Source organism: Sylvia atricapilla, chromosome 1 (genome assembly GCF_009819655.1).
Source record: "Sylvia atricapilla isolate bSylAtr1 chromosome 1, bSylAtr1.pri, whole genome shotgun sequence".
Lineage (NCBI taxonomy): Eukaryota > Metazoa > Chordata > Aves > Passeriformes > Sylviidae > Sylvia > Sylvia atricapilla.
Genome location: NC_089140.1, coordinates 99,521,193 through 99,548,995, shown reverse-complemented (window position 1 = coordinate 99,548,995; position 27,803 = coordinate 99,521,193). Strand labels below are relative to the sequence as shown.

General features: G+C 39.0%; 1 protein-coding gene across 4 annotated transcripts in view; it reads left to right on the top strand.

The window, feature by feature from the left end:
* The window catches only part of LDLRAD4 (low density lipoprotein receptor class A domain containing 4), a 272,480-nt gene that overhangs the window by 118,365 nt on the left and 126,312 nt on the right, over positions 1-27,803 (top strand). For all 4 annotated transcript variants that reach the window (XM_066328639.1, XM_066328622.1, XM_066328613.1 and 1 more), the window contains one exon: positions 16,087-16,227. In XM_066328639.1, coding sequence (XP_066184736.1) covers positions 16,087-16,227 — 141 coding nt within the window. The remainder of the gene's footprint in view (positions 1-16,086; positions 16,228-27,803) is intronic.

Below are 27,803 nucleotides of genomic sequence, written 5' to 3'. Positions count from 1 at the left end.
CTTTTCATCAATTTTTAAAAGGTTTGCTTTTCAGACTGAGTGCAGCAGAGGCAGTTTCTCTATGGCATTTGTATATAGTATGCATTATTTCTATCATGGCAAAAAAACAGCCATAGCAATTCCACAGGTCACAAAATCTTCTGACTTTCACCTTCTTGTTATGTTTGGCATTGATCTGTGTGTGCATGTGATTCCTTACAAAATAGTTATTAAATTATGAATATTTTAAAGGTTGAATTAGTTTTATTTCTGGAGGACCAGTGTCTGTTGGCTGTCTGTGATAAGAAGGAAGGAAAAACACATACATGAAGCTCACTTTCAGAAGCTAACTGGCATTGCCAGCAAAACTATGATCTTATCAATATTAGATTAGACTGAAAACTTGTGTATTATAAGGGTACTTTCTGCATGGCAGGAGAAAGTAGGAAAATCACTGGATGCAAGATGGAGGGGAAGCTGACACACAAATAAGGCTGTCTCCTTTTGCCCTGCAGGTAATGTAGCATGCATCAGGACTTTGCTTACTGCACAAGGTGTTCTCCTTCAGTACTAAATCTGCCAGCTCAGTAAATACAAACATGCTTAATTATCCTGTTCATTTTTCTGGAATAGGAGAACTGGAAGAAGCACCTGTATCTGTCATGTGCTGCTAGTACATCTGCACAATTGCTGCAGAGGAGACTCCTTTCCATCAGCACTGGGCACTGCTCATTCACAGGAGTTAGGGGTGTCTGTAGGTGTAGGGCTGCATGCAGTCACAGAAAAGCATGGTCCCTGTTTTGAGGTGCAGTCCTATATCCTGTTGAAATTCCTTTTAAGATCCTTCCGCTGTCCAGTTGAAATTGGGCTCTTGAGAGAAGTATTATCGTGACTGAGTTTGTGACTGAAGACACAGTGTCAGAGGGAAGTGAACTTGAGCCCTTGACCTTTTGGTACTAGTGGCTGAACTGGCAATAAAATAAAATGGCTATTCAGGTTTTAGTAGCAGTTAAGAGTTACTGGTTTCTGGTCATGTGTAGTTCTTAAAATTATCCTTCCCCAAGATACTGGGGAGTGAAATAATAAACCAAAGGCATTGTCCACTAATTGTGCTTTTATTTTTATTCCTCTTCTAAACCTTTTTCAGGTTCAGCTGAAATATCTGAGCAATTCTTTCAAACCTTCACACCTTTCTCATAAATTAGTAATTTAACATTGCAATAATATTTTATGTTCTGAGCTGTCCCAGATCTATCACAAAATGACAGCTGTTTCTGACGGGCCCAATTTCATGGCCTCCAGGGTGGAGAGGTGACAGGGTCATGGACAATTGACAGAGACTGTGATGCACAGTATTTTAGACAGAGCTTATGGCAGCTTTCCATGCTCAGGATGCCTCATATACCCTGCTAATATTCATGTCCTTCATGCAGAGATAAAGTATTTTCATATTTCTGACTACTTCCATCTGAAATATTTAGAGGAGACGTCATCGGGGACGAAGACGTCATTGTATATTGGTGCAAAAAATTTATAATCATTCTTCCTCATTGAAATCCTGATCTTTGTAGTCTTGTAGTGAAGTTCTTCTTTATTATTGCCTTCACTGAGAACAGAGATTAGATCCTGGGAGGCAAGAATATGGATTAGTCTTCTAAGATATTATTGCTCAGGGTTTCTTCTTCAGGTGTTGTATCTGCCTCAGGAAATGAAAGATAAACAAGGTAAAGCTCCACTGACCACTGGCAGCAGTGCTAGTTATGTACTGATCTAATTGTTCTCTGTAGCTGGCTGAAAAGAGATGCTTGAAACCATGTCTGAACAACAAAAAAAGTGGCTTGTCATGCAAGATGGGACATGAAACTGTTTTGGTTTACTTTGTCTTTGGAGATAAATGTTTGGATTAAATGGAAGTGAGCAAGACAGACATGCATTAATAGTTGATGAGACTTAAAAAAACCCTAATGGAACTAGAAAATTATTAAAATCATTAAAATTATTAATCAATAGAAATTCTCCTTTACACTGAGACACATAGTAATGTTGCTCAGTTTATCTCAATACCTTCCTTCTTACAGTCATCATGAACTTTACCTGTCTACATAATTTCACAGCAGCAGCTGTGATCATCATCATCATCATTATTATTGTTATTACTATTATTACAGCTCTAGGTGTGCTGGGAAGAACCAGGTAGCTTGCCCAGCATCATATAGACTGTGGGAAGACTGTGGGAAGACTGTGGGAAGACTGTGGGAAGACTGTGGGAAGACTGTAGCTGAGGAAAAGAATAGTGAGGTTTTTTTTTTTTTCAAGATCTTACAAAACCTTCTGTGACTTCACTGAAAGAAAAATTTCTACAACTATGACTTCAAGACAACATAGTAGTTTTCCCCCTGGATCTTTTGGTGCACAGTGTTATGCGTTCCTTTCCTGCTGCCCCACGTTCTTTACAGGACTTGAGTCTTGCATGCTTTGCAAATGTAATAGTGCAGTACTGCAGGCAGCTCCCTTGTACAACAGCCAGCAAATCTCTTTTCTCCTGAATATGATAGGAAAATAATTCAGGCCAGTCTTCTTGTTTGGTCTGCTTGTTTTGTATGCAGACATCAAGTATTAAAACGGAAGCTGGGAAATTGTAGTGCAGTCTGGCTGGACAATTCCATGTCTTCTGGGAATGTGCTTTTGCAACTTGCATTGCCTAATCACATTATATGTTATATAATATATTGTTGATACATAGATTCAAAATCAGATGATACTGTGTTTAAAATAAAAAATGTGTTTCCTATTGACTCGTGGAAATTTCCATATAAAGCAAGCCAATGCTTTTTTATGATGGTTCTGCATTGAGATATTGAACTCTAAGTTGTCTTTGTGTTTAAGAAGTATGAAGTAATTCACAGGCTGAGTACTATGTGAAGGAATCCCCAGGTCAGTACATCTTAGGTCAGATTTTGCTTCAAACCTTGGCCTGCAATGCCTCTGCTTTGTGTTTCTTGTTAGACATATTCAGATGAAAGTGCATGTCTCTTTATATAATGGTCTGTGAATCAAAGGTGAACTTTGTAAGGAAAGAATATGGAAAAATTGGGGTTTTTTTGTTCTTTGATTTTATTTCTTTGCAATGTACTTGCTTATATGTTGTAAAAAAAAGAAATTATCTTATAAGAAAAGAGCACTGGTAAGATTATTTTTAAAATCAGGTTATTCTTTCCTTATTTTGCTGTTGATATGTGGCTTGAGAGAGAAAAAATATTTAGAAGACACTTGGAGGAATCTTTATGCAAAAGACAAGATGTAGGCTGCTGATTGCTAGGCATGTGATATAAATAAGCTTTAAGTGAAATAAATATGTGAAGCCCCATTAAAGTTGAAGATATTATCTAGAGAGTTTTAAAGTGATTTAAGGAGTAGTCCTCTCTCATCTCCAGGTACTTGTGATATGAGAGAATGAAATACTTAATGTTCTAAAAAAAATAAGAAGGGGCAAAACATTCCTCTCGTTTTTTTTAGTATTCCTTTTCCACGTTCCCATCTCTCTCTCTATATATATTCACAGTATCTTTCCACAATCTTAACATATATAGGTCACCTTTAGTGTCAAAGAAAATAGTGAGCAAGTTATTTAAAATACACATTTAGGAGTTGAATTCAGTGGAGCGATTTATCATTAAAATACACGTGATTAGCCCTCAAAACGTCAAAATGAGAAAAACCTACCAAACATCAGCATATTATTAGAAAGATGCCCAGCCTGCCATATCTACTGCCTGTTTCTTTGATGCTTACAACTTTAATGCCAGCTTTGTGGACAGTCTAAGTATGTGAATTCCTTCCATCACTGACGTTATCAAATAGAATTAATTTTTACCCCGTTTTTGTCTGATGGAATTATGCTTCTAAAAAGCTGTAGTATGTAGGTAATTTTCTGAAGGAATCTAATGTTCTATATGGAAATCTGGAATAGAGTGAATTCTTTTCTTCAACTGTTCCTTTGTGAGTGTCTCTCAAATACCTGGCATTTTGGATGTTTGCCCTAACTTAGTTATTTAAGGTTTTCAAGGAACAGCACCCTACAGCTGTATTCCCAAGAAATTGCCATGGAAATCAAAGATAGCATCCTGAGGAATAACATTGAGGAACAGTGTTCCTCAAAGCAAACTGCATCCATCTCAGATAACAGCAGCTCTGCCAAAATTTTGCCTTTCAAGAAGAGTAATTGGATACTCTGCTGTGTCACATCATGTGAATGTTGGTGTTTTACTCACAAGAGAATGTAATTTTTCTTTTATTAATGGTCTCCTTAGTATGTGCTTGCAGAATAAGATTTTTTCATTCCATATTTTAAGCTCTGACAAAAATAAAATTGAGTGTGTGAGGTCATATTTGGAGCATGTTTAAACCCAAACTGTACTCTTCTCTCAAATGTGCTGCCATCTCAGCTATGAGTGTAACAACAGCAATATGTTCTGAAGACTGTAGGTTATTAGTGTTATATGTGCATATCTGTTACAAACATGCTCATCTTTTTTAAATGGTTAATCCCATTTTGAAAGCTTTGATGACTGCATGCCATATACCAATAAGTATAAAGTGTTTGTTTGCTATTTAAAATAGGTGAACTTCACAAAATCCCCTTATGCATAGGTCATTTAAGGAAATTTTTCTTACATTTTCATAACCCTGATCCATTATGAAGGGGACTTACACCCTTTTAAATTACCTTAATCGGGGTGTGTTGTGCTGCCGTCACTGCTTCTGTCTCTTATGTAGTAGAACACATTTAAATAATTTACTTTACACTCAAAGACAGCTACTGCATGAGGTATATAAAGACATATTTCAGTTATTATTTCCCTACTGTTTTAATTACAACTTTTCTAGGTAGTTCCTAATCCACTGTAACACAAAATACAAACAGTTTGTTTAAGCTTTTGCTGAAGTACTTCAGATGAATGTTGGGGTGTTTTTTGTTGTGTTTTTTTTTTTTAATATTGCGTAGAACAGATGATATTTGCATGCTGGAAGCCACATCTCAGCTCAGACCTTAAAAACAACAGATTAGACGCATAAGCATTAGAAAGTACTAATTCTAATTCACAGTGTTCACAGTGCTCATTTAATTGTAGCCTTTGTTATGTCTCAGTAATTATCTGAGAACTGGACTAGGAAAAAATCAGGGAGTCCTATACTACACTGCTGTGGAATTTCATTCACCTTTGAATTTAATTTCCAAAGATTTGTATTCTAGATTGTTCTTTGCCTAGTACTGGTAGCTGTTGGATTTCTTTTTCTTTCTTGATCGTTTTTTTATATTCATCTATCTGAACGTAGTGCCTGCAGGTTATAAAACACTCTTAGCCTACATCCTGGATTTTTGACTAGTCTCCTCTCTGTAAAAGTATTTTTTGTGTGTTAGTGTAACATTCAATAGTAAGATGTGTTATGACTTAAAGAAATACCTCCTAGGGACAAGGAAAATGAATCCATTTTGATGATGCTTCCTAGTGTCTCAATAATTTTTAAGCATAAGGACCCTAAATTAAAGGGTTATTAGGAAGCTCTGACAAATACTTTGTTTCTTTGTTGTTGTTTAAAATAAGCAGTGTGGTATTAACTGGAGTTTTGCTTTACTATGAGCTTCTTATTTGAAGTATTCTGAGGAGGGAACTGTGCTATGAAACTGACCTCAGTTCAATTATCTTGACTTATAAAATCACAGAAAATTCCCCATCTTTGAACAGATTGTTAATAATGAGCTGATACAATATTACAAACTACCTTGCCTACAATTAAAACAAATTAGTTGCTCTTGAATTTCCAGTGCTCTGGCTGTTTATTCTCTTTCATGGCTGGTAGGATTTTGGGAGGTTCTCTGTGTTCAGCACATCATTTGTACAATTTTTAACATGCTTTAACTTGTCATCGATACACTGATAGCTTGCACTGTAACTGGAGATTTATCCTAGGCCACTTTCTTGTCCCCACCCAAAAAATCCTGTGGGGCTTCTGACAGATATACAGTGGCAGGTTTAAATTAGATGTCTGAAATGGTTATTGCTATTGGCTGCCTACACTGCCTCTCTGACAGACACTGCTATCTCAAGGCTGGCATGACTGATCTGCATGTCATCCACACTAGTTTCCAGTCCAGCATATTAAGATAAACCACAGACAGAAATCATGTCCAGAACAGCTGCAGGTGGGAGGTAATGTGTCAAGGTTTTGGAGTGTGGTTTGTAGACCAGGAGCTACTTGGATCTCAAATGCAAAGCACATTTTGTCAGAAAAGCCAGCTTCACCCATCAGTGGCACCCCAAGCCCAGGTCACAGCTGGATCTGTGCCTGGCAGGTGGGCACTGCTCAGGTGTGTTGGTACAGTGCACACCAAGTGGCCACTAGACTGATCTCCTTTTGCAAAACTGTGTTTAGGAAGGGACAAGCATGGTTAACTTCTCAAAGCCAGCTCTGTCAAGAGGGTGCCAGGCTGTGTGGCTTCACCCAAGCCAGATGTGTAGATGTGAAGACAAGCCCTTAATGTCACAGCTGGTCAGCCAGGCACCATCAGTCCTCCCCAGGTGCCCCACTCTAGCCTTTCTCTCCTCTCCGTGCCAACACTTAGCTTGGGTCAGGTGGTTCCCCTGATCCAAGCAGACCTGTCAGAAACCTCCTTGGTTTCTCTGTCTCTTTCCAGAGGATGCAGCTGATGTCAGGGGAAGGCTGTGCCATGCCCCACCCAGCTGTCACTGGACAGCAGTGCCAGCCAAAGGCACTTGGTTATGGGGACACAGTGCTCCAGCTTGTTTTTGTTTTCGTTTGTTGTCACATGCAACATAGTCATGGCCTGAGCTTGTGAACTAGAGCCTCTGTTTGTATTCTAGTTTTACATTGTGTTAGGCTTGTGCCTACTTATTAGGTACTTTTTCACTTAAACCCTCAGTGTATCTGCACAGTTGAATGCAGATTGGGGAAGGGAAGTAATTTGCTTTGGTTTTCTCTACTATAAAGTTACCCATGATAATGCATGGTGCAAGGATAGACTCAGCACTCTCCACCATCAGGTTTATAGTATGTTCACCTTCACAGCCTGAAGGGCACTGTCCTAAACACACTGTCCATTTTTAAATAATACTATTGCAACAACAGAAAGATCTAAGTGGTAAAGATTTCTTTGGGATGCCTGTATCAGTGTTTTCTATACAAGTCTGCTTTGTAAACATTTAGGCATGGAAATAGTTAAATAATCTTAGTTAAATACCTGCTGTGTGGTCAAATATGTTGCTGATGCTTAAACAAAATCTTGTAATTGTAGTTTGAAATAATCTTTGTTGAAACTATGCTGCATAGATTGCTAAATGAGGCATTTTCAAAGCAAAAAATACTGCCTCTGTGTTCCCATTTTTTCTTTGTGTGTCTATCTGTCTCAAGCACTTGATGTTGGGAGCACTTGTGGACAGAAGAGGAGCAGCTGGTGGTTGTAGTAATGGCTGAACTTGGCCGTACCTGGAAGTGAAGTGGAAATCTTGTCTGAAAATGAGGAGGAGCAGAGCTCACCTCCCTTCCTCACTGCAGTCAATATGCTTCTTCCCCTGCTGTCCCAGTATGGCTTGGGCTGCTGCTCTGCCAGTGGTATTGCTGGAACCTCACAGTGTCTGTGCCTTTTAGTTATTTGGGAGTGCTGCCAGAGACTCCCGTGGTACAGACAACGGGAAGATAACTGCACCTTTTTTATTAAACAGTTTTTATTTCCATAAAAGCAGCAGAAGAGAATTTTTTGGGACATAGAAGAGTCACTTCTCTAGGCTAGAAGTATTCTTCCAGCTTAGCATCACAGACCTGCTGCATGCATTGAACATGGGAGGGATTCTCCAAGGCATTTATAGTGGAAAATATTAGGCATACCAAATGACTACCAGCTCCACTATATAGAAATGCATATATGTGAGAGTCTGTATATATTTGCAGTGTAAGATATACCTGAGAACTGTTCGTGGCAATTGGTTAAAAGGAAGACATAAAGAAAGGTAGAAAGGAATTATTTTGTTTTAAAAGGCTTAGCCAAAAAACCCTGGACTTCTGGGAAAAATACTAAGGTGAACAGAATGTGTGACTAATTTTTTAGACAGAGATGAGTAAGGAGGGAAGAGTTTAGTAACAATTAATACAAGACAGTACAGTTTTTTCGTAAAAAACTTTGTATGTGCTGTATGGTGTAAACTGCTGAGATGGCAAACCACAGAAATCTGTTTCCCTCTAATCTAGGTATTATTTTATTATTTTTTTAATGTGAATGCTGAGGCACAATGAACTGAGTTAGACACTTCCTAGGTAACTGGACTTTAGTTAAAATTGCTTTTAAAGTACAAAATGTAAGAGTGACAAGGTATTTACTGCAGGAACATGCAAATCTTTCCAGGTGTGGATCAGAGAACATGATCCAGATGATAACAGACTTTTCATTACTCACATTAGTGTGCATTGCACAATTCAAATGCCATTGAGAAATATAAGAAGAACACTGCTGTGCACTGAAATCTGGAACTGCTGTTACAGTGGAAACTCCCTAACTGTCCTTCATCTTGACATAGAGTAAATATATTAACTTCTCTTATATTTTCTGCACATTGTGCTCAGGAAGACATATGAAAAAAAAGTATTGTCATCAGTATTAGGTTGACATCTGAACAGCCACCTGCAACACAGTATACTCTTGCCTGCATTATGCATTGCTTTTATGAAAAGTCCAGTTCTCTGGTCTATTCTCAGACCTTTCCTTGATTCAGTACCATTGCACCATTTCAGATGAGAAGGATATTTGTTCTGTACTTCAGTACCTCCTAGGAGAGCTAACTTAACCGTTTCTGCCCTACAGGGGTCACAGTCTAAACGTGACCTAATCTAGCAAAAAAAAGGCATACAGACAACACTTTTTCCCACCAATCAAACCATATTCTCCAACCCCAGATAATCCTTGGATGTTGCAGTAACTGGTGTGTGTCTTTGTCTGGGCCTGGTTTTGGGACCACAGTCAAAACTTCGCAAGGTGTCTGTGAAGGGACATGGTTTAGTCTGTGTTTCTGTGGATTAAAGGTTTATGAAGTTGCCTGATCAAATGGTCTTGTCTTGAGCTGTTTGTTAAGCAAACAATATTCCAAAGAAAAAACAAGAACTTGCTACAGTAATGTGAGTTTTTTATTTTATATTCCTCTACATATGCAGTACTCTACAAACTGGGTAAGTGGCACTGCTTGTGATTATTAAAGATTTCTTAAGATGAACACCAACTAAGATAATTTTAAAATATTTACCATAATTCAAGAATTCTTTGAATTATGATTAAGGAGAAAGAGATGTTAATAAAATCTCATTTGCACATACCCTTCTTACCTGCACTTGCTCATGATAATGACATTTCGCTTGACAAAAATTATAAGGTACATGCTTAATGTATCTTTAATCGTCTCCTCATGTAATTTCTCAACTGAAAATGAGAGTGTCATTAGTTGAGTCACCAATGCTCCTTCCCCCGTTCCCCATACTTGACTTGGGAAACTTTGCTAGCGCATACAGAATTGTACAGCCAGCAGAGGCTCCTGTGGGGCCTGTCAGGGCACACACGACGCCTTCCCATGGCTCTGGAAACCCATCCCTCCTCACAGGTCATTTCTTCCCATGAAGTGCAGTGAGTGTCTGCCGTGGTGCTGTGTCCTTCTCCCTGTGGATCCGGGGTCAGTGTCAGGACTGTGACTCGGTTGAGTTGTTGGCACTGGCACAAGTCCCTGTGCCAGGGAGCGCCAGGCGCACGCTGCTGGAGGATGTTTCTGCAGAAGCTTTGTTGCCAGAGAGGGGGTCGGGGGGTTTAGTGAGGATGTAAAGGATCTTCACATGAATGAGGAGAAGGAGAGACAGTTCTAGACTTTTGTTGGGAAGTCTCCTGGCATTTCATTTCTCTGTGGGCATAAGCAGGCAGAGCATTGCCAGTTCAGGAAAAGCGAGTGGGCAGAAGGGCAGAAAATGGAAACTCATATTTATACTGCCTAGCTGTTTTAGGAGAAGGTAAGTGATAAACAAAACAAATAATTTATGAAGTTGGCAATAGAAGAGGCTTTCCTTTATTGGCTTCTCTCCATGCTGAACTGGCAATTGCCATGGCAGAACTGGCAATTTGTGTGAGCCTGACAGTCTTTGGGATCACCTTGGAGAGGCTTTGTCCATTTGGGATGAGTGCTGTGATGGGAACCATTGTCTGGTTCCTGAGGGGACATGCTCAGGGTTGCTGCTGGTCCCCAGTGTGAAGCGGTGGAAACTTGCTCTGTGGGCAGGATGGTGACTCAATGGCAGCCAGTCTCCTGAATTTAGTTTCCACTGTTGATAAAAACTTTTCTTAATGCCTCAGTGCCCCTCAGGATGAGATTTTTCTCTTTATTTTCACACCGGAGACAGGTATATATGGTGAAGGAAGGTCACAGGCAAAAACTAACCTCACTGACCAATCTCAAAATAAAGGAGCTCTTTCGGTTACCTCCATGATGTCTGGTGTAATTGCATTCAGGCTGTTAATTAAGGTAAGCTTTGTGAAATGTCCTAATGCCCTGAACTGGTGAACTGAGCAGCAGATTTCTCTACCTGTGTGTAAGGACACTGTGTTTGCTTCCTTTAGCTACTAGACATAAATAGTAACTCGTTAAAGGGCATAGCTCCAGGCTTTGCCTTAAGAAGTAGATGAAAAGATAATTGCTGGATAAGCAAGCGAGCATGGGGGACTGTAAGAGCAAATAGTCTGGTTGTGAACCAGTACCAATCTTCTTTCAATCAGCCTGGTTTTAAGGCTGTAATCTCCCCTGGGCAGAGAAGGTCTCTGTCTCCACGTTGCGGGGCTCTGAGAGCAGCCCCGCTTCTTGGTCCTGCGTGAGGCTGTGGGCACTGAGAACAGCCTCTGGCTGTGGCTTACAGCTCTGCTTCTTACCCTGCATAAGCTGATCCGCTTTCATTTTTGTCGGTGTTCTGCTGGACATTCTTTTTGTGAAGTGCTTTTTTGTTTTGTAGAGACCTATTTATCCCTCCCTTCCCTGTACCAATGGAGGTTTATTAGATCGCATGGCAGTCTGCCATCTTCCTTATTAACCAAGCTTTTTCCCAAATAAACATGCTCCTTGTGTGCATGTCTCCTATTTATGATTTACTTCCCATTATAAAGCTACAATCTACAATATTAAAAATAATACACAGACAGATGTTTATGAGAGGCTGAACAGGGTTTTATTGTACTGACTCTGGTATTTGTGGTTTATATTTCTTTAATCTCTGGTGAAGTGTGGTTCCTCCCGCCCTCTCCAATTTACTGCTTCTGCCTCTTATTATCCTTATAACAGGTGATGGTGCCCTTTAAACACATTTTCTTTCAGGCTCTTGCATGCTGCAATGTGAGCAGGAGTATGAAGAAGTATGATGACCTGCTTAAAATGGTGTCTCTATGTAAGAAATTAGAAATTAGGCCTTTATTTGGGAGGTCTAGGTCCACCCACCTGGAGGCAGAGATCCTGACCTTCCCTTTGCATGGCTTCAGTAGGGTATTTGATCACCCTCTGCTGGCTGAGCTGCCCGGGCAGCTGCCAGTCTGCTGGATTTTGGGAGAGCTCCTTTCTGCTCCGGCGACGTCCCAGGCATCACTCAGGATTTCATTCTGTGCGTTTGAACCGCGTTACTACGGTTTAGTCACAACAGTTTGAAATCACTGGCTGTGTGGATAGTTTTTTATTTTTTATTCAAATGGATGGAAGAGAATTCTGCCCCTGGGTCAGATAATCATCTCAGACCCGTTAAATAAGCAGCTGTGACATGCATCATAACAGTGGCCTAAACCACCATATTTTTTCAATATGACACTTTGTTGCTTTTTTTCCTTGGCCTGTGGTTGGGCTTACATTAGAAAAACAAACAGCACTTAGCTATAATTAAAAATGCCCTATGGTAAGTGGGATGACAAAACAATGGGAATGTTGTTCATATGGATGAAGTCAAGTGTAAATGAAGTCTAAAAGTATTAGGTTGAATGCAAGGATAAAATTATCTTGTTGACTAGGCACAGAAAGTATAAAACAAGCCTACCCAATACATCAGATACTGCATTTCACAGTAAAAAATCTGATCAGGGTAGTTCTTTTGTACCATGAGGCAAATCCATCTTTTGCTGTAGCAACAGAAATATAACCTTCAATTAACTATTGGAAACTATTTGAAATGCAGTAGTATATTAATTGGTAATTGTAGAGTTTTATGCATACAAGCATCTACCTTGAACATGTGTGCAATGTACTTATTTTTACTACTTGCATTCAGTTCTAAAAATAGGAAATGTTCATAATTAGTATTCTTAGTATTCCTTTTTTCCCAAGATAGTCAAGTTCTACATGGAAGTATGTTTATTAAAATTTTATGTTGCAGAATCATTGTATCATAAAGATATGTTTTTAAAGTATGCTCCAAACATAATTATGAACATAGTAAGACATAATTATAAGAAAGGTTGATATTTTTCAACCCCCAGTAGCTGTCATCTTGCTTCAGGTTTAGCTCCAGTCAGAGCCTTGCTGACCAACCGACTGATGTTTCACTAATTGCCTCTTGAAAATGAAAAGGGAAACTGTCTAGCTTTGAAACATTATTCATGAAAGAAGGATCATGCTGGCTTGTTTTCAGAACAGGATCTTTCCCCCCCGTCTTGTCTAGACAGGCCAAGTACAAGACTTTGTACTGAAAAGGTCTCTCTGGTGTGTCATTAGGAACATTGGTTTAGTCTGGACTGGTCTGGGTTCTTTAGCCTGAGTTTTTTGAGGTCACTCCTTGTATTTTGGTACAGACCTCTCCAGGTTTATTTCAGTTTGACAATATTTTAATATTAGCTTTCTACTACCTCCCTCAACCTGACTTTGATCCTTCTTGCTTTACAAGGAAGGGTTCTTCTCTGGTTTTGGTAAAAGCACACGTTGTTTAAATGCATTCACTAAGCAAACTAATTTAAGGTACTGAATTTTTTTCACAAGTTGCAAATACCAGAACCCAAGTATATTTTTTGGTCAAAAGTATCTGTATTTTCTTTCACTGAATAATCTGTTTAATTGATTTATCCTATTCCCGCAATACTTTTTTTCTTTGAATATTTCTTTCAGACTTCAACAGAATGTGATTATGCAGACTAAGTTTTGCAATTTTATGTTCTCCATTAGATATTACATTTGGTTAGATTTAGGTGTTACCTTTGCACATGCATGAGTGAGAAAAATTGGAAGCCTCACTGATATGCAGGTACTGACCAGAACATTGTCATGACATCAGTACTGCCCTACAACATTGTTTAACACTGACTATTTGGGTCACAAATCCAAATAGCCACCATAGGATATTTGTGGAGAAAATTAACTCCATCCCAGCCAGGGCCAGTAGAGGATGACTGCTTCCTTGGCAAATAGATTTGGTGGGACATCAGAAGGCAACATGATTTTTGACAACATGCCCCGTTTTCAAATCAACACAGAATTCTCCTGGTATTGTGAGCAATCTTCCTGTCAATGTGGGCACATCAAAAAGGGGACAAGAGGCCTCATGACTCTTTTTTTTTTAATGCACCTTCACAATGGCTATTTTCATATCTGTGAGGCAGTGAGGAAGTAGCCTTAATATTTTACAAGAAAAGTTGTTCGAGTCTGCTTTTTGCTTCCAAATTTCAGTGTGGTCTTTTATCTATGACAAGCCCCCCTGCCCCACCTTAAATCACAAATCCTTTCTTCTGCTTAGTCCTCTTATGATAATGTTAGTTAAACCCCAGAACTTTAAGACTTTAATATAGCTATGAAAAATTTAATGCTTCGTCTAGTCTTTTGTGTGAAAACCGTATAATCTAGTGGCAAACAGACACCTTGAGTTCTTAGCTTTAACTGCTTTTGACTTGACATCTTGCTTGAGCATTTTATATCAGCCATGGGGGAACCATGCAAAGCATTACATTAGGACTCAACACAAAGGCACAGGAAAGCAGTAAAAGTTAGCTAAAGTTGCATGCCATGTATTCTAACAGCAATATGGTGATTGATTCTTTCTAATAGAAGCATTATGTTCTTTACCACTTTAACGCTCTGTTATATTCTTTATTTAAGATACCTGAAAAGTTTGAATCCTTTCAAGGCGACATTTCTAAACTTCCAAGACAGCTTTGTTCATTTCTTGTTCCAGTTTCTTCATGAAATTGCAGAAATGAGTCCTAAAGTGTTGTAATTATCAGATTGCTAGTATTGAGCCTGGTCTTTTAAGTCTCCTTTCTGAGAGTAATTGTTAATGATCTTTTTAGTTCCATGGGTTTCAAAGGCTTACTTCATTTGGTTATGATTTTTTTATAGTCTATACTCAAAAAGAATCTAAGTCCTTCAATGCCTCTCCACTTCTTCGTTGTAGCAGAGAAGAACAGAGTAACAAACAGAAGAAAGTAATTTATTTGTACAGCATTTTATTTTACATTTCTAATAGATTAGGGACTGCAGGATTGGACTGAAAAAAGCTTAAATTTGAGGACCTCATTTAAGCAAATACTTATTTTATAAGTACACTTTCACCAAGTGAGACAGATAATTTTTTTCCTGACAAGAAATGCTTGTTTTCTTTGCATTTCATACCTGCTATTTATATTCCTAAGTAACATTTTATATGTTACAGATATTTATGCATACAAATTTTTACTGCAGCATGTTCTTGCTGGTACGCATACCAAAATATCATGAATACTCTGGAAAAGTGTTCAGAGTGGAGTCAGCCAATTGCTTTTATCTATAAAGCATATGAGAAATGTAAATTAATTAGCTCGCTTTCTCAATTTCTTCTTCCTCTCCTTTGCTATTACCACGCTTGCATTACGCAACAGACACATGTGAGTGTCACACCTTGGTGACGGATTTAGGGACTTTTTAGAATTGGAGGTCCTGTTGTCTCAGTTCACTCTAAGTTAAGATTAAAGCAAAGTCTTTTGCTGATACTGCTGAAGATGAACAGATTCTATCTCTTGACTGTGAAGGACCAGAAATCATCTCTCTGAAGCAGAATCAGCCAACCCATACTGCAGTCTTAGGGAAGCCCCAGGGTTCAGGGAATGGCACTCCTTTAATAAACTGGTTGTGAATGACAATGGTTGCCTCTGGTTGTGAATGACAATCACCAGAATAAGTCAACATACTAGTAGTATAATCATTAAATTTTAATTTGTCTAGATGTTATGTGTTCTCTTGTTCTGTATGTCTATAGAACAAGCCTAGTGAGAAAGCTTTTCATAATGATGTGCACATTTTTGTGAACATTTTCTAATTACATCTCCAATACTTGCTATAAAATATACTTGGTTTCATAGGAATTGTTCACATGACAGAATCATATTTAGGGGAAACTGTTCTCCTTTTTTAAAAAAAAAACCCCAAGCTGTAAAAGCTACAACATGCCTGCATTTAGCATTCAGACACTTTATGGTCATTTTAGAAGTTTGCAAACTTTTAAAGAACACTAGCATGTGGGATTTCAATGTGCAGACACCAAGTGCTTGATTGTAATTAGGTGGGAGACTGGCATATTGGCTTTGGGAAGGTAGTTAAGGGATAATTTTCTGTGTCTGGACAGGATTATTCCTGGTTACAAGCTCTACTGTTGCCTTACAGCTGATGCAAGATTTTTTTTCATGTGGGACAATTACTATTTTTATTAATAGTGCTATCTTGCCCCAGATATGCGAGGTGCCACGCAAACATATATGAGAACAAGGTCTTTGTCCAAAGTGAACTATAACCAACATGAACTGCAAAAAATACTGCTTATTATTAAAAAGGCGCATTTTCCCAAGTGGCAAGTCTGTTTTACCAGTGGTTTGATTCTGGTGATCATGAACGTGTGTCACGTATATATTTATACATGCAATGCTATAAGGAAAAAAGTTTGTTTTGGTGTTGAAATGCCAAAGACCCATCCACCATGACAGCACCAACTTGAAAAATATTGTCATTTTAGCACTGAAGAAGGGTAGGCATTAATTTTCTCACAAATTTTTGTTTTGGTTTGTTTTTTGCCTTTCAGAGTGCAAATTCACCTGCGCCAGTGGTAAATGCTTGTATCTTGGTTCACTGATTTGTAACCAACAGAATGACTGTGGGGATAACAGTGACGAAGAGAACTGCCTGCTTGTAACAGAGCATCCACCTCCAGGCATCTTTAGCTGTGAGTATTGGCTCCTTGTGTGCATCCATGTATGTGTGCATGTCAAATATGCCTGTTTACCTCAGAAACCAGTCCTTTTGGAAGCTTGATCTGCAGTATGATATCAAGGGAGTATGAGACAGAGAAAGCAAATACTGTTGTTCTCTGAACTAGCAGGGATTTGTGACACACTTTCCCTGGGATTCTGAACATGGAAATATGTAGTTATTCCAAGGGAGTTTGTGCTAGGACATTGTTGTTATAATCATATGGATCATATGTGCCCTCTGAGAAAGAGTAAATAAATATTTGTTTTCCAAGATTCTACAAAATATTCTATGCTCTCTCTGTGTAAGAGTGTTTATATGCTATTAAGACTATCAAGAAAATGATAATTTTTCTGTTCATCATTCCTATTAGCTTTATTGGTGCTGAGATGAGCATCATTTGGTAGACTGCTGATCTTCGTAGGTATATATTTAAAATAGCTTTAGTCACTATTCTTCAGTGCACAGATATTGCACACACAGTGCCAGAGTTTATCACTAAAATTGCTATCTTAGTGCTTTGCCCTCAGTCATGTCCACTAAAATCAAACTTTGCTTTTTCTTTTGTTTCTTGTGCAATAATTTATTTTTGAACCGCAATTTGGCTTTCTTGAGGGGTGATAAATTTTCCAATAAGGTTTCTTAAACACAGGTACAATAGAAGAATATTATGTTACTTCTGCTTTCCATATGGTTTTGTTCTGCCCATACTGACATCCCTCATTATTCTGTTTCACTTCTAGTTGTGACTATGTCTTAGGGAATATCTGTTTTGTTATTAGTAATAGCAATTATGAGCAGCATTATCTGTAATTTTTGTAATTAATGCATGGGGCTGTAAGCAGAACAGAAGATATTGGATATACACCTGTCCTCTTGTACCCTCTAACCTTCAAGTGAACATATTCCTAAATGCTATCCTCTAAATCCTTTAAATCTTGTACTTTGTGTTACTTTGGAACTTCTGCAGTGATTTCAGTGGATTTGAAATTATAATGACCTACGTATTATTTTAGGCTCTTCCATTTTATTTTTGTTTTAATTTGTTTTGTTTTGAATGGAACTCTCTCCCAAGTCTCAGGACAAGGCATAGGCTTTAGTGATGAGTCCAAATCAAAATGTCACGTTTGCCCATAACCTTGGCTTTGGAGCTGTAAAAAAGTTACATTTTATTATTTATACGTGCAAAACTTGTAAGCATATCCGTAAAGATCAAATAGAGGAATTTTTTTGACTGGAATACTGTACAGCTCTTCTCTTCTCTTAAACCAAGCTAGCACAACTGATTGTCCAAAAGTCACCTTCCTCCTCCAATCTGCCTTTTAGGTCTGTGAGGGCTGTTACCACCCATTTGTGGGTGTTAAAAACCCCTCAACAAAGAAAACAAAACCCCCCAAGTTCGATCATAGAAATTAGGTTTCCTTAACTCTGTTAGAGTTATTAATTTTCTCTGACTGCTTCTAAAATATAGTGTCCAATAGGCCCTACTACTTGGGATCTTCCAAGTGCCGAGGGAAGATGGGTAATTATGTAAACAGTCTTATTAAGTCCCTCAAGAACTGTATTTGCTAGTTTTTCAACAATATTGGAAATGAGGAGTTTGTAGAAGAAGTATGGGATGCATTGCTATGGGCATTTGGAAATGTTTAACTTTTTGTTCACCTTGTGGCAGATAAAGGCGTTCGTTGTTTGCTGTTTGGGGATGTTGACAGTGACTGCACTTTTTCATTGCAGTTGGGACTGTGGTACAAATGCTGTTAAATAAAGGGACTTTGGTATTAATTAAAAAAAACAAATCCCAGTGAAACTGGATCCTAATGGTGAAACAAAGAGAAAAAGAAGATTAAAGCCAGACAGAAAAATAATACAACCATAAACTGTGTTTAAATTATATTTACCATGTTCTGGCTATTAAACAGACTACTATGTGGTAGAAATCAGTGCCAGTTGGTAATAGGAAACAACATTATTGTGGACATGTCAGTTGTGTTGGCTTATTCCAGCTTTATAAAAATGCTTTTAGAATACTTGCTGAAGTGAGGTCCCCAGGCCTTAGAGGGATGACATGTTGAATTAAGAAATGTGTGCATGCTTTTGCTCAATGATTTTAATGGGGATCCCTACCAGAGTACACGAGTGTGTATGCTCTTGAAATGTCCCAGCTGAGCAGGCTGCCTTTCAGCACAGAAGTACATACATTCATTGCTCCTGAATTAGTAACAAGACAGTAATACAGCTCAATAAGAAGAAAATTCATATTAAAAAAAATAAATTGAGGAATATTAAACAAGGTACTTCTTTCTGGTCAGTGTTACATATAAGCTCTGTCCTTGCATCATCTTGCTTGTGTGCAGTTCTTGAATGGGAAAGAAACTGTTGAAAGTAGCCACTTATTAGTTTGTGCTGGTTAGCATCCAAGCAGGGTATCCTATTTCTCCCTGGGACTGCCCTTTACCTACAACACATCGTCACTATAAGCAGTATGTAGTGCTTTCCCTCTGCTGTTTGTTCAAACAATCCCTTTGTCATGCTGTATTCAAACCTTCTATCCTCCTGTGATGGAAAAAAAATATTAATTTAATCTCAGAGTTACACTGCCCCCAAACAGTGTCTAAATAAATAAATTTTCATATGAAAGTTCTGCTTTAGTTTATTTAAGGAGTATGTGCTGTGTTAGTGGTACCCCATATTTCCCAGCTGCTGAAGCATTTCTCATTGTGTTCTTGCCAGCAGCCAAATCCAGAATGTCTTGTTGGAGCTTCTTACTCAGTTTAGTTAAGTTGCATGGGGAGTGGCACAGAAAGATTTTTCATTTTTTTGTGAGTGACCTGCTCTGTGGATCTAGTGTTTATAGGAGATGCTGTCTTACTGTATTAGAGGAGTTCACATCTTCCAGATCTGGTTTTCCTCTCCTTGCCATTCTTATATGGCTCCAGTGTGCTAACTCTTAATTCAGTCTTTTAAATCATAGTATGGTTGGGGTTGGAAGGAACCCTAAAGATCATTTAGTTCCAAGCCTCTTGCCATGGGCAAGGACACCTTCTACTGGAACAGGTTGCTTTAAAGCCCCATCCAACCTGGCCTTGAACACTCCTAAGGATGGAGCACCTACAGTTTCTCTGGACAACCTTTTCCAGTGTCTTACCACTCTCACAGTGAAGGATTTCTTCCTGCTACCTAATCTAAAACCTATTCTCGTTCAGGCCATTCCCACCTGTCCTGTCACTACATGCCCTTGTAAATATGTTGCTGCTGAACTCAATGTCTCACCTGTGCAAAGGAAATCAAAATGTGTATCTCTGAAGCCCTTTGGTTGTCTTAATTTTCCTTTGCTGACTTAGAGGTAGGGCTGCCTTATGCTGCTGTGTGGGCGCTTCACTCTGTATCACACAGAGAAATTGGAGGACAGCTGGGAAAATCCAAGGTGTGTTAGATGACACAAGCTGCTGTCCAGCAAGTTGATCAAAATACATGCTAACGCATTTAAGCTGAAAATGTTAAGGTAACACCTTGCTTGGTTCATTCTGGGATGCAGGTTGGGTGATGCATGTTGAAGCACACCTCCCCTCCCCGGTGAGGACACCCAGTGCTACTGCATCTCTCTCTGCAGGTCACCATGTGCATAGCCCATGTCAGCTTTCAGTAGGGCTGCTTCATTTTGTTTTCATCAGCTGTAAAGACTTATTGATTGAGATAATGGAGATGACTGTTCTTTTAAGACTACTTGGACATCAAGGGTGTATTTAGCAGCACAAAGCCATGATAGGAAAAATGAGGCAAAGAGTAGGGTTTTAAACATTGCAGACTTGGCCTTGGCAGCAGCTTGCCACTCCATGTGACCTGGAGAATTTGGAGTCCAAAGAACTGAAACAATGTGCCTGCCTCTAGAAGGACACAGTTCATTTGTCTGAGCATTTCCCTTTGTTTCACAGCAAACGATCAGCCTGCCTTGTCCTGCTAAAAGTAAATTAGATTTTGAAATGGGAAGTGTGGTCTGTTGTCTGCAGACTGCAGTGTCCAAGTCATGTCTTATTGAGAAGGGTTGTGGTGGTGGAGATTTTAGGGTTTTTATTTGTTTGGTGGAAAACAGCACAGGTAGTTGTCTTTGCTGTGATCTTTATGCGTTCGTCAGCATATCAAACGCAAATATTGACATGCTTGAGAATTTACAGAAGAATAAAATAAGTGAGAACAAATCCTTCTTGTCATGTGCAAATTATGTCTACATCAAATTTCAAGTTGTCAGCATTGATGGAGGTGATGTGTCATGGCTGTTTTGGCATAGAGGAGTTTGCTGTAGGAGTTCATTTTCCTCTGCAAGGTAAAAAAACCCAAACAAATCAAATATATAGCTCTCCCTTTCACCACCCCCACCTACTGCTGTCAGCTCTGAGCTTTGCAGGGATCTGCAGGGGGTTGGAGAATGATTCTGTTTTAAAAACAAAAAGCTCAATCAAAGGAAAATATTTTGTTTAAAGAGACCTTTGGCATCCCCCTCTGACTGTGACACCGAATTTGTGCAGATAAAAACAACCGCTTAGATTTACATTTTGATTGTGCTTCTGCTTTCATGTGTGCCGGGCTGTCCCACTTCAGGTGAAATTTATCCATTTCTTTAAATATTTAGCAGTCTAGCATTGATGTTAATGAAAGTCTGGCACTGCTATTTTGAGCATTGCAACAATGATAGTAATTTTCAGTGTCAGATTACTGCTTCTCGGAGGAAAAGGGAGATGGGAGGAGGGAAGAGCAGAGAGAGAGAAAAAAAAAATTGTTTCGGCTCTAATAGAGTTTGTCATCAGCCTGGCTGTGCCAGACAGATGGATCATGAATACTGTCTAGACGCTCTCTGCCTGAGTGGAGCTGTGGTCTCTAAGGACAAGCAGCGAGACGCCGGCTTAAGTGACTGGGGAAAGTCAGGACGTGCTCCCCTCTCGGCAGATAGCGATCCGGGCTGAGCCCGCCCGGGCTGCCAGCCGCTCAATACCGCGCTCAGCCCAAACCTGGCTGTAATGGGGCTTTGGGGGGAAAGGAGAGAGGGATGTTGTTACGACAGTATTGATTTCAGCTGCATCTGCCCGGGGACTGCGGGGTGATTTAGCTGGAGTATAGATCTCGGGGAGGGGGTGGATTGGGAGAGTCATCATCTGGCCATAAGGCACAGGCTTTAAAAAACTACGCGGTCACCTGTATTTATCAACTGCTTTAGTCACAGCATCCGCTGGAAAATGCTTACTGACTTGCTTATGTTTTCTTTATTTGGCCACTTGTTCAGCAGGATTCATCTGTTTCCCTGGCCGGGGCTCCCTGTGTCCCCGGCTGTTCACATGAGGTTTCATGAGGCTGCCTTGGGAAAGGAGAAGCTGTGGTCACTAGGTGAGACCCACAGCCTAGGGCACATCTTGTGCTATTTAGTGATCTCTCATGCTGTTACTTGTCCCTTCTTTGTCACCAAGCACAATCAGCGATAAGGAAATTTCTAATGTAGATGGAGCAATAAATATTTTTTGACCAGCAGAGTTTTAACAAAAAACCACAATTTGATACATATGCTAACTTACTTAAAAAGCAGGAGGTTCCCCGGGCTTCAGATTACAGAATAAATCATAGCACTCTGGATTTTAGTTCTGTGTATATGTCACTAAATACTAGGTAGATATTTTTATTTAGGAAATCCAATTGGTTTTCAGCCCAAGTGCAGTCTTGTTTTTTGAAGTGCTATAATCGGGTTCTGTGCTTTGTTTTGAAATAATTTCATCCTTGCATATTTTTAAAGCACATTGTGGAATGTTAGCAATTAACGTGATCTTGAAAATTTGAAAAAGAGCAAAACATTAAAGTGACTTCTGTATGTTCTTTTCTTAATTTTTTTATATATTTTAAAAATTACCGTGTTCCCTGGCTTTTAATAAATGAAATAGAGTCCTGGTCCCATGAATGCTGTAACAAAACTGCAGTGGAATTTAGTAATGCTAGAGTTTACCTATTCTTCCTCTAAGGCCTTACAAAATGAGTGACTTGGACAAGCCAGAGACACACACACACACACACGTGGCCAATATCAACCATGAAATGTGCTGGTGCAAAATTAGGTATTTGCATCTGCTTTATGGACAGGGCTGAACTCAGCTCCTGGTAAGGAATTTCCATTTCACAAAGTTTCCAGCTGAACATTAATCGTATATTTTTGGTTAATGAGAGAAAGAAAATCTCTCATATACTCTGCCATATTGTGGAGATGAAAATGAGGGAATCTCAGTAGCTCTGAAATACTCTTTTGTTCATTCTCAAAGTATGTAAGTCAGTTGTATGACATTTAATCAAAATCTAGAAAAAATGTTCTTTAAAATTGTTTGTGTTTGCTCTTCATACATCTTTGATTCACTCTTCCTTCAATTCCTGTTAACTTTCAGGAAACTTCATTCAATAATAAACATTACTGTACAGTACAATCACGTTGGGTAATCCTTGTGATTTCTCCTGTCTCTTTTTGGCTACTGATTTCTTACAGATACAGAAAGGAGTTATAAGCTCTCAAAGTGTACTGTGTAGTAAAATCTTTGTTCGAAGACTGATTTTTATGTATCTTAGAAAGTGATTAAGCTTCAGGTTGGAAATCTCATAGCTGTACTGCCAGGCATGATGGGACTTTGTATCTTACAGATACACTCAGTTCTTCAAGACACCAGAGCTCCTTCTGGACCTGTGTGAGGCCAGAAAATGATGTCCCCCACACTCTGAGGGCACCCTTTTTACACACTAGTTCTCCACCCGAAGTGCAATGTTAGCACAAACATTTCATCAATGTGAACATAAAACTTGAGTATGAAAACCACAGGCAAGATCCTCCCCCTGGAAAGAGAATAAACAGGAAGACAATTATTTTCAGACATTATTTCACATACACCTAGTAGATGCTTGAACACAACATCAGAAATCATATAGGTTGTAACTGAGCAACTTTTGTTACTTTTATTTTCAGTCCACATTAGTACTTGCTGTCCATTGCTGCCCATCCTCGCTACATTTTCATTTGCAGGGGTGACACTGTACTGTGGACTAGACACTGCCCAGCTAAACCTCTGTAAGTTTTAGATGCAGTTCTGAAATCTTGCTGTGTGAATTTTACAGCCACAGCTTTCCCCATCATTCACTCACTTTATGTTGGTTATTGCTGGTAAATACTCACTGGGAGGAGCACTGCATTTGTATTGTTTGCACTTGGCTACTACAAGCCTGGAGGGGCCATTGGGAACTATTTCTTCTATACAGCATTGGAAGCTGTTCAGGTGCCTTATGCAGTATGAAGATAACTCATATTTTCTTATAGTTTAAAGTGTTTTGTGAAGGTTTAATAAAAATAATGTTAAAAAAATCCTCACAAGAAAGGGATATAAAGTCAGATGACATCATCTTCCTTCTCTGAGAATGTTGCAGACTGATGTTTCATTGCTTTTTGTTCTGTATATCTGACCATTTATCTCCATAAACTTTTCATCTCCCTGATGAAATGAACCACTTTAATTTTTCTTAAGCTAGCTCATCTTTTGCTTCTGCTATAAAGTAACTACTGAGATCAAGGTGAATTGGGAGTTTGCTTGTAAGTTCTGGTATGAATACATGCACACTGAAATATTTCTGTCTGAAGTTTCTCGGTAGCATCCTGCTCATGCTCAAGGAAATCTGTGCTTTTCAGTGATCTCTACAGTGGTCCATATTGTGAGTGAAATTATGTTTTTCCATATCATGTGGTGTTTAACCAAAGCATGTTGCTTTGGTCATTAGTGTGTAACTATTTTTCTCAGCTGGAAAGCCTGAGAAACCCTTATGGTCTCCATAGTTTTGCAAGTGCTTGAAAGTGGCACAAGCCAGTGTTGCCTTTTGTTGTTGCTCCCTCACTTGTTCCTGTGCAAGACTTTGTGCAGGCACACAGGAGCTGGGTTGGAGACTGGTCTGGTTCTGATGAAGTCTGAGAAACTTCCGCTTTGTTTTGGCCAGCATCATGTCCTTGATTCTGTTCTCAGATTCAATTGCACAAACTCTTGTGCCAGCACAAAAGCAGAGGGAGGTACAAGTGGCTCTGTTCAGTGGTGGCTTATCCTTGACTAGTTTAAGGTTTCTGTGCCTTAGTCCCTGCCCCTCTAATGTAAATGCTAATAGATTTTCCCCTGAATACAAAAGAGTTTGGGAATTAAGAACTAACAGTTGCTTTCCCCTTTTCCACAATTCTGAAAATCTCATTATTTGTCACTTTTTGTAATAGAGAAATGAAACAGAAGAGTAAAGCAGCAGAATGGATCTCTTGGAATGATCCATGGGCTTGGGCTCCCAATTTTGGACTGAATCCAGGCTAGTACAATGTAATATTACCGTTCTGATAACCAGGTCCAGCTTGGCTTAAGTCATGGGGCTTTATTGGAATAGTGTTAGCTAGTTAAATTACTACACAGGAACTGCTCTCCTAGGTCAGATCAAAGGCCCAGCTAGCTTACCATCAAATCTAGCACTAGCCAGTTGCAGATGCTAAGTGAAAGAGTAAAAGCAAATTAGACAAACAGTCCTGCTTTTCCCAGTAAACCTGATTCCTTGGAGGAATCCTGTACTGCTTTGCATGAAGAGCATGGAGTTTATGTCCTCTGGAGAGAATTTAGCATTTAGAAAGGGCAGGAATTGGGGTAAAGAGAAAACACCTCATTTCTGAAGTGTGAGAATAAGCGAAGATCCACCAACCCTTCACTAACCAGTAGATGTGTGGGCACCGTTGGCTTCCTCTATATGCAGCACATACTTTTCATGTTAAGGCATTCTGAATGTAGGACACGAGCTAGAAGGTGCTGAATTCATGTCAGCTGGAAAGACTATTTGCCTGGGTCTTTTCACTTACTTTGTGAAGAACAGGGACTTTCAGCTTCTCGAAGTTTACTGTTTTTTCTGAGTGATGTTGTGGGTTTTTTAGTCAGGATTTGTGGACTTTGTGACAGCTTTATATTTAATGGTGAGCCAGGTTCATCTTGCAGGCTTAAATTTGTCTTGGCTGTTCAGGAAAACAAATGCACTCACAAAGCCTACTGCATGAAGAAAACACAGTTGTCACCTGTGACTGTGTAGCACACAGGCATCAGATACTGTGGGAGTACCCGTGTTATCTTAAAGCAGACTTGTGCTTATTTTTGTTTTATATACATGCATGTTGTATGCAAACCTAAGGAGTGAATACAGACTGGTTAGAGTTAAGAAAAATACCAGCAACATATAAATATCTATATTCAGCTTCTACGAAAACACAAATTGGCATTTCTATCTTTGTTTAAAAACAACTGTTCTTTTAATTACAGGTTAGGGCTTAAAATCAAAACTGAAGAGAGAATTTCACGTTCTATTTAGACCATAAATGAGACAGTGGAAGCAATTGTTATACTGTTAGGAGCAAACAGAAAACAGATCAGGACAGTGAGTTGTTAAACCAGTTGTGTTCTGTGTGTGTTAGATGACTTTTCAAACTTAACAATGCAGTCTAAGGTGCTAGAGATGTATTGAACTCAGCATTGTCCAACCATACATGATAAGATCACAGGTCTACTTATCTTTCCAGCAGTATTGCTACACTGAATAGTTCCTTCCTTCCTTCCTTCTCAGTTTTCTCCTTCTTCTTTCCTTCTGTTCAGTATCCCTCTGTGATAGTTTCATGAAAGCAAGACACATGAGGGGTCTGGGGGGTGTAGAGATAATAGTGACGCATTATGTGAATACTGAGTCTGACACCTAGTAGCACCTTGATAGAAATAGAAAGCTGTGATCACAGTATTAAAATATGCTAACAAGCTGAAGGAGCTAATGGGCTTAATTTTTTACAGTGCAGATGTTCATCTAGCACTGGTGCTGAATGCAATAACAAATGTGTGGGGGCTGATGGTGGTATTATTGTGTTCTTTGCAGCACAGTCCTCCAAAACAATCTTCCTTTCTTTGATATTTTACTAAGAGTTAGAATGTTCTTTTTTGTGGTCTAAGATAACAGATGTATTAACAAATTGTTATGACTAAGGCTGGTTGAGCTAGGACCATCTTTATTCAAATAGGGAGCTCTGTAAGAATTGGTGTACCCCTGTGTTTGATGATAGGGATTGGTGTTCCAATTCATGGGTAGTTCATGCTCCATATGTCCTGCTAAATTTCAGACAGTTTTATTGTTGTTGGTTTCAAAACCGAGCTCATCTGGCCAGAATAAACCATTTGCTTTGAGAAACTGTAGAGCCACGGTCTGATATAAAGCTCAACTCGCAGTCTTTCCCAGAGAAGAGTCCATAGTCTCTTGGAGAACAGTCACAGTGGCCTGTATTCCACTCCAGTGCCTCAGCCTCACCACCCAGCTTATGGCATTTCAAATGGTCATGCTCTTCCTTTGCGTTCAACGCTTTGCAGCTAATGAGAATGATGCTGCTATCTTGTGGAACCTTTCAGCTCTGTCAATAGGAAATGATCTTGACTTACTTCCAGCAGATTCAGATATTCCTGGAGAAATTACCTTTTTTACTAGTCAAAGATCTGCTAGACGTTGATGGGGATCAGTATGTTTCAAACCTCTGCTTTTTTTTTTTCCCCCTTCCCTTAGTAAAGGTACTGGCTTGTTTAGTTACCAGCAGGAAAGGTACACGTGGCTTTTGTTTGTAATAAGAGGCATCTCTCACTGTGAATACCTGTCACTTTTGATAGGCTATTACAATGCAGGTGATCAGTGAACTGGTCCTGAGTATTCAGGGCTGGTGGTGCTCCTCCAGCAAATAAATTTGCTGCAGTATAGAACACAGGTTTCCAACCATGGAGACATGGTTTTTGACAAGCTTTTGACAAGAATCTTAGATAATGTGCAAGGAAAATAAATTTCACTGATGTTAGAAAACTAAAGGAAAGATTGAAATTATATGAGGAATGGAAGACTTGTCAGTTAGTGAATAGGTCTTGCCACCAGTTCCAAGTTTGCTTGACATCTCTGCCACCGACTTCCTGTGCAATCTTGATGAAATAATTCTTTATTTTCTTTCTGAATTTCCTTATTTAAAAAATGGAGATAATGATGTTCATCTACTTTGCAGAAGTAATAAAAGAAGATGAAATTTTTATGTGGTTGAAAAACATGAAAACGGATGTTAAGCTGTAATAGTCTCAGAAAATGGGTATTATGTACTGGAAAAAAGTGTAATTACAAGCTGACAAAGAGAATTAAAAAAAATAAAAGTATGTGCTTTGTGTTGTACATTAACATTGACACGTACTGTCCATTGTTCATACATGTATATTTAATTTTTCACTTGTATAGCAACAAGGAAATGGATATGCTAGATCATTTCTAAGTAGGTACATAAAAATTTGGTACATAATTTGCATTAAAATGTGAGTAGAGACAAAAGAAGAGGAGAGGGTTTCATCAGTCAACTGTAATTCCACAATTGAAGCAGAATATCCTAAAATGTGGTGAATGTAATGCAATGTAATGATGTTTGGTGGTGTGTTAGTGAAGTTTGAAAAAGAACTTTGGAAGGATTTAATCAAA